Below are 8418 nucleotides of genomic sequence, written 5' to 3' on the forward strand. Positions count from 1 at the left end.
AGGCTTCTTCCCATCTAAACCATTCTATGATTCTACAAAACAATTAATTGATTCACACAAGTCAGTGAGAAAAAAATAAGTAAAGATAAGTGCAAGACCGGTAACTTCTAAATTCCCCTTGTGCCTCTGTAACCCAGTACTTACCTCATTTGTAATGTCGTACACCACTATAGCTGCTTGTGCTCCTCTGTAGTACATGGGTGCTAAACTGTGGTACCGCTCCTGCCCAGCTGTATCCCAAATTTCAAATTTTACTGTTGTATCATCCAGACATACAGTCTGGGTTAGAAAAGCAGCTACAAAAAAGACAGAGGTGCTGAAACCAGAAGTCTGCTTATATCTCTATATTCACATATAGTTACGTTCACAGAGATGCAAAACAATTCAAGCCTACTGTTAAAATACGGCAGGTTTGATGCAAGCATTAGCTGACAGACTGTAACTGATCAACACAGAGGAGTTATTTAAACAACAAGATTTTCTTCAGGTTAGACATAAGAAAGCAAAAATTGGCAAGAATTCCCTTTTTCGTAATAGTGAATCTGAGTAACCATAAGCCTTCTCTTAAACCTTCTAGATAAAGTCTGTTGAAGCAGGATGAAATGTATTACAGAGCACCAGTAACAGCATCCCATCATGCTACAATCCAACAGTTGAGATATTTGCAGTTCTACACATTTATGTTACTTGAATACCATCTTAAAACTTTGATTTTCAGCTCCTGACAACTTTACCTTAGCTAACAGATCTGCAAGAAAGAAGCACTTCTTGTAAGTTCTTGTTCTCAAAGCAGCTCTATTTTTGACTTTGCAAGTGATCTCAAGAATTAATTTCAGCATTATTTCAACAGTCTGCAGTTTCAGGGAAACTTGCAGCCATTCCTACTACAGCTGAATACATTACCATAAATAATGGCCTTCCAGTTGCAGAAAATACTAAGTAACTCATTCCAAGTCTTCAAACAGTTACTCCTAGTAAAACTTTTCCATTCGGGTCAAGGTACAATCAGAAGTATGGAGGCCAGTGCCCACACAGCACAGAAACCAGTATTACAAAACTAAGGAAAGCCCACTACTTAGCTGAAGCGGGAACTCTGATCACTAGGCACAGTGATGGACTGTGGCCAGTTTAAATCTAATGTCTGAAGAGACACTGACCTGTAACACTTGCATACCTGGGATGTTATCCTGTCCTACATATTTGGAGACATCATAGCCTATGAACAATTCCAAAACTGCTGCAACCTTCAACTCAACTCATTACAGAAACCAAAATGAAGCCAATCTTGCTCTGTAAAGGACATTGTAACTAGCATACAGAAGTGTCCCTGTCTCAGCTGTGAGCAGCAGCTGCACAGTATTTATTTGCTGGCTGGGGTTAAACTGTGACCAGAAGCTGACTCCTTAAGTGGTCAGGTGCTCTTGCTTCAGGGGTATTAGCATCCATCACAGACGAGCAGGCAGGCTGGAGACAGTAAAGGCTTTGATGTTCCAATGTTAAATCAACATAAATCTCTCTAAATGCTACATATACAAACACTGGTAGAACAGGCTCCACTTGGCAGCTCTCTAAGCAGCCAGGAAACAAAACAGAGTGAAAAAACACTATACATCCTGCACTAAACTAAGGACTTCCTCCCCAGAACCAGCTCAGTATTCTATTTCTCCAAGGCACAGACAAGATGTTAAGCAAGCGGATTTTGAAGTTCTCACAGACATTTTTCTCTTAACAGAAAAACACTCCCTAAATGAAGGTATGTACTTGGAAAGAAAATTAAACAAGTGGTTTATTCTATGCAATCCTCTGGTTTTTGTCAAAAGGAACATTTAAACTACCTTAAAACATCAGTTAATTTCTGCAAAAAACATAACTTTCTTGCATCTTGCCAAGGCCATAGTAAATTGACAATTAATCATCTGTGTTAATTATCTAAAGGCCATCATCTTTAACAGCCATACTTTTGTCTTAAGCAACTAACAGGCCTTGCTACACTAGTCTGAAGTGGCAAAACCACACCACCACCATCCAACATGTCCACCTTTAACTGCACTCCCTTTCAGATGTTTTTATCCAGATTCACAATGCACATAAGCCTCTCTTTGTTAAAAGGCCCTTCTGTATACAAAGAAAATTATGCCTTGGGCAACTACAAGCCACACAGTTAAGACAGCTTTGTCTATAGAAAACTTTTCTGAATCCAAACATTGCTGCATTTAATAGCTCTCAACTGTATTATATAGCATTTCATTGTTTCTATGTCATATAGAAGAGGCACAATTTAATAAGATTACACTAAAGATCATATACCTACTTAGGCTCTTGTTTAAGCTCTGTTTAGATTTTGAACAGTGTAACAGGGTTTGGGTTATGCCAAACACTAAAACAAGAAAAAACTAAATGGAAGTTAAATGAATTGGAGATCACTGAAATGGAACAATGAATTTCACTTAATTTTAACAGTTTTTTTAAACCAAAAACCTTGTTGATATTGGAAAGTTAGTTCACTACATATTTTTTGAGAATGCTCTCCATATTATCACACAGCCGTGTAGTATCAGAGAATACAGAAACTTTCATACTAGCACCTGTCCTCGAGCCATGATAAAATGCCTAAAGCCAAAAGTGTACATTAGTAAGATTACTAAAGTAGAAAATATGTGGTTCTCTATTTATGCTGACAGATACAAAGAATAAATACATGTAGCAGCTAGAAATAGGGCAAAAGAAGAACGCAATGAAATTCAGCTTGTATTTATTTTTGTAAGCTTTGTGGAGTTTTTTACATTTCAACAACTGTTGGTGTGTGAAGGCACACAGACCACTGAAAGGCCTTCACATAAATATTACAATGGAACAGACTGACTCATACAAGCTGCAACAGCAATTACTGGAGAGTATTTATCAATTAATAAAATCCATACTTTAAGTCTGTATGCTGTTGGGTAGTTTTGGGATACTTTTAAATTTATCCAAGGAGGAATGCAGCTCAAAGCACAAACACCTCCAAAATACAATGTAACTTAAGAAATCTGGCAAGGGGAAGAGTATGATAAAATCTGTTCACAGACAAACAGATTTTTTTTTTAGTTCTAGTAGCCAGCACCTGTTTTGTTTAAAGTCATAAAATGGAAAAACAGCTCAATAAATTCTGTGATTACTAGCACAGAAATATATCCAAAAATGTATCAAGTTCTCCAATACCAAAAGCAAAGCCAGCATGCGTAAGTGACAAACACAAGCTTTTTGCGAGATGCAATGCTGTTTGCTTTTTTTTTTTTTTCATAGAAACAAAGCTCATAATTCTTACTAAGCAGTTATTTCATGCAGTAAGCATACAGCACAATTAAAAGAGCCACACACCCACTTACAAACAAAACATGACATTGAGCCCAGGTTTCAAAACTATCCAGTTCAAGAACACATTTACTACCTCCACTTGAAAAGGATGTTTGCTACAGCCTTGTGCCAATTACATTTAACTTAGAAAGTTATAGTCCTCAATTACTGACACAGGGCTCAGATTTGATCCTTGCTGTCAATGAGCCACTCTAGAAGTGCAATTACATTAAAGGTTTTCAAGGGCAAGGACAATATAAAAACTCAACATGAAACAAATTAACAGGATAATTTTCTCACCTCCAATCGTACTTTCTTGAAATTCATGAAACTGTCCTTTTACGAAACGAAGCACCAAACTTGACTTGCCAACTGCAGACTCTCCTAAAAGTACTAGTTTGAATTGGCAAATTTTATTTCCAGCATTTGGCCCATTGGGCCTTGTTGCTCCTCGATTAGCCATGTCCAAATTAGAAAGCAGTCCTTTATTTCAACAGCTTTTGAAAGCAAGTTCCACTGAGATCTGAATCCTTGTTCTTCTGCCAGTAACAACCTAATCGTGAAAAGACAGTGGATGCATTAGATTTACAAACCAAGTAAGAAAAGTCTCATTCACTAATGCAATATATATAATATATAACTTGACCTAATATTTACTAAAGTCAACAGGCCAGAGTACAGGTACCATCACTGGTAAGTTGTCAAGTATAGCCAGAATTTATGACACATGAACCAGTTATCTTCTTCAACTCCTAGTCTTGCCATTAAAGCTTCAAATTAGGACATTAAAATCCAATTATGTTTCTTCTTGCAAGACCTCAGTCTCCTGTTATTTCTTAACAAATTGAGACTGATGTTTAACACAACAAATTCAGACTTTCAAATTATCAGTAAAGTAACAAATAACAAGAAGCAAAAACTTTTCATAATTATGCTATTGCTAACCAATATTCCAAAGTCAGCACTGCTGAAGGATGAGCAAAAAACTGAGCAAATTGGGAAAACTCAAACACCACAGTTAAGTTCTTTGCAAGTATAGTTCATCAATTCACTTCTATCCCATCTATCAAACACAGTTTCCTTAAATAAAAGTACAGATCTTCACATACAAACCATTAATACCCTCTGAAATTAACAGCTGTACTGAGAAGCAAAAGTGAAGCCTTCCATATGAAAAACAATTGTCTCGACCAGTAAGAATTCCAGGCTGCTTTGTACAAACCACCAGAGAACTACCATATGATGATTAATTTCTATTTCCAATACTTACACATCTCCTAGATCAATATTAACAACAGAGATTTTTGTTAAGAACAAGTATGAACAGCATATTGCTTAGGCTGCCTACTCTTCTTTCCAGATGCTTAAAAATACCCACCCACAGTACTTATTCATATGGACAGGGAAGCCTTTAGACTCTGCTGGTATCATTTCTGACCCTAATCATTATGCTTTTACACACTTAACAGTAGATACAAAATAAAAGACTCCCCCAAGCCAGCCTATAATTTTGTCTTACCCCAGCTGATTATTTCTTTGAATTGAGCACACTTTGTGGGGATACAGTTTTTCTAACATGTAGGACGCAAGTTAGGTTAGAGTACACGCTCCTGCCGCAAAACATACTTTAAATGTTTTTAAACATATGTTGCAAAAAAGTAAGCAAACATAATAGTTTCAAATGACTTCCTGTTCTTTATTCCTTGTGACAAAGCAACTACATTTTAAACCAAGCAGTAATCTTTAGCCATCTTCCTATTTCAAACCCCTTAGCACATAGATCAGGCACTTGAGCATTCCAGTTTGCTACAGGCCTAGCTCAGATGCTAAGCCTTCCATCTCCTTCCTAACCCTCCCCTTCCCTCAACTCAAGTCCTGAAGATCCTTTTCTCTGGAAAGTCCTTGAGCAGTCTAGCAGAACCCTACCCTTCAGCAAGATACTCCCACCTTTTCTCTGGAAAGTCCTTGAGCAGAACCTAGCAGAACCCTACCCTTCAGCAAGATACTCCCTTACAAACTAATATTCATGGAATAAAGGAGAACAAAAATCTTAGCAGTATATAGTGAATAACATAACAGCTGAAAAACAGATATTCTAATTCTCACTGTAAACAGAATACAGGTCTTAAAAATATTTTCAACATCTTAGACACTTCTATTTGCTCATGTTGCTCCTTTTCTCATATCTCTCAAAATAATTTACCTTCTTCAAGGTAGGAGATAACAATTTTGCATTCTGTCCTGAGTTTGTGTTCTATTTGACTATTACATCATAATTAAATCAAAAATACATATTTTTAAAATTTTAGTTGTACAACATAAACTAGTATCACATTTTAGCTCTATATTCTTAGAAACATATGAAAGTGTTCCACAGTGAAAGAATGAAGCAAAAAAGCCCCTGCAAATCCTATCACCATTCTTATTAAGTACCATGTTAACTCTAAGATTCTGATTCATTAAACTAATTTTGGTGAAGTGTTTCAGAATACAGGAATGGATCCAGTTATTTTAAAAATACCACACCTTTCATCCTTACACCATAAACCAACAATTTTACACTACTAGTGTGTTGGTTCTCAGGCAAAACTCTTCCCCCTCCATGCTGCTGAAATAGGCTTCAGAAGTTGTGGAGTGATTTGGATAAAGATGGATCAGTGACTACAGTTAATCTCTCTGTGATTGTACTACAATAGAGAAAGCGGCAAGGCATAACCAGAATATAGGTGGTTCAGAATACTGTTAGCCATTTGTTTATCTTTTCCTTTGGAAAAGTAATAAAGACAATTAAGTTATTTCTGTTTTAAAATGAAAAAAAAACACATCTGTACGCTGTAGCATTCCAGTGTGCTTGGACAACCATGAAATAATTTTAAACCCTTTAATCTTAATACATCCCATGTTTTTCCAGACTCTGCAGCATTCATAAAGACATAAGGACAACATCTAGTGACCATGTGACTTAGTACTCCTGTGAGCAAGTGACTTCTAGATGACACACAGCGAAGAAAGCAAGCCACTGCACAGGTTATTTGTTATGACTGCTTTTTTGCTTGCTGTTTCCCACACTGAGAGCAAAAGGAGGTAGGAGAGAAAAACAGGCAAGACTGATTTAACTCGTGTAATATTTATCAGTTTCACCTGAGTATTTACAGCTTGTAGTTAATTCAGAGTTTTATCACTTATAAAATAGTAATTACTACCCCTTGCAATACTACTTCAGAACACAAAGCTGACACAGGTTGTCAGGAAAAATATCTAGTTCGGTTTTTATAGATGCCCAAGCTACAGAAGTTGTAGTTATCAGAGAACTTCAAAGTTTACACTCTTACAGCATCCCGCCCCAAATCATTCTAGAGTCAGATAGCATGTACAAAAATAACCAGCTGTCAAGCTGATAGCAGACCACAGTACCTGAGAGGAAGGGCATCTGAGAAACATACTGCAAACTTCATTCATTCAACAGTCACATCAATACATCTCATAAATTAATAATAAAAACTACTAGTCATACCATCCACTTTTCAACAGCTCAGGATAAAAACAAATGCAAGACTGAAAACCTGATAGAGCACATCCAGATGATTTTGACATATCAAAAAATTCATTAACACCTTCTATAAGTGTATATGAAAATCATCATCTTTTGAAGTATCAGATGATGCCGAAACCCTGCAGTTAAAGTTCACAACATGGCAGCATACATACACAATAAGCAAGGGAAGTATCTGCTTAATCCAAAGAGAAACAGTACTGCAGATTGACATGGCCACTACAGAATGGTTTTGGCCTGTTTTTTTCCACATCTGTGAGCTGAGTACACAACGTTTCACAAAGATTCAGAAGTAGATTTCAATGCTGCAGTCCCCCATGCACACTCCAAGTCTCAGGTCACATTCATTCTCCTATTCCTTAATTCATCAGTAAAATACAAACCTGGAGAACTGGGAGGAATACTACACTCAGTACCCTACATATGCAATGCAAACTGAGCTCTGGTGAAAATTTCCTGGGAAAAAATCCACTAATATTCTTCCCCTTATCCTCCCCTCCCAATTTTGTATGCAATGTAATCAATATATTTGGAATATGTAAAGAAAGAAAACCTTGGTAAGACATGTTCATTCACCTACACAAAAGCAAGTACACGACTGCTTGACTTGAAACAAGCTCTTAAACTGATACATATGGGAGTTATGCAAGAGATCTACTAATACAAAAATGTGCTAAAGAAAATACTATAAAGATTTCTGAGATGGATGGCTTCACATGGATGGAAATGAGGGAGATTTTCTTACTTTTACAGAGTTTAATGTAAGAACTTCATTTTGCAGTCTAGAGCACTACAAATACATAGGTCACTCTGCTAAGTCAGAACTTTCACTCTTTTCCTGAACATCCTCCCCAAGACACAGCAGGTTCATGCTGAAATGCCAGAACACAAAGCTTGGAGAACATTATCTGTCAAGTACTCCTGGTAACCCCACCAACTAATTTACCAGATGCTGGGTATTCTCATCACTCCAGAAGAGAAATTTGTATGCTGTTAGATAGTCTGAATTTTATTTACAGAAGAGTCCTAAGATTTTAACAGATTGAACACAAATCTTATCATGCTTGAGTCTGTGTGCAAAATACCAACAGCCCCAGCCAACACCTACAAACACACAATTTAATGGCATAATTCAGTCATGTAAGCATAGGCACTGGCCTATTTTCCACTACAAGACAGCTAATACAGAAGTATCAAAGTAACACTGGTGACAAAAGCCAGCCTACTGAAGAGATTAAGACAGTGAGCACTGTTCCTACATTTAATGTGATAAAATGCATTATCAAATACAAAAGCCACAAGAAAAAATTCATGATAAATTTAAAACTGGAACATTCCACCACTTTTATATCTCATAGCAAACAACAGTGTTTCTTACTAATCAACTTTTATACACTACATTAACAGACACAAACCATACAATGCTGAGGCTACAACCATTATCTATCGACTTTAAATTTCTTTATACTGGACTTTCTTGAATGTTTTAAAAGAAGTAACTAAAAATCCTTATATATTAGCCACTCCTA

At 36.6% G+C, this 8418-nt stretch overlaps 1 protein-coding gene across 1 annotated transcript in view; it reads right to left on the bottom strand.

The window, feature by feature from the left end:
* The window catches only part of RAB5A (RAB5A, member RAS oncogene family), a 16139-nt gene that overhangs the window by 6756 nt on the left and 965 nt on the right, over positions 1-8418 (bottom strand). Inside the window, exons 2-3 of the mRNA XM_008631998.2 lie at positions 3637-3889; positions 145-296 (exon numbers count right to left, since the gene is read on the bottom strand). Coding sequence (XP_008630220.1) covers positions 145-296; positions 3637-3799 — 315 coding nt within the window. The 5' untranslated portion in view covers positions 3800-3889. The remainder of the gene's footprint in view (positions 1-144; positions 297-3636; positions 3890-8418) is intronic.

The sequence above is a fragment of the Corvus brachyrhynchos genome, unplaced genomic scaffold (genome assembly GCF_000691975.1).
Source record: "Corvus brachyrhynchos isolate BGI_N302 unplaced genomic scaffold, ASM69197v1 scaffold53, whole genome shotgun sequence".
Classification (NCBI taxonomy): domain Eukaryota; kingdom Metazoa; phylum Chordata; class Aves; order Passeriformes; family Corvidae; genus Corvus; species Corvus brachyrhynchos.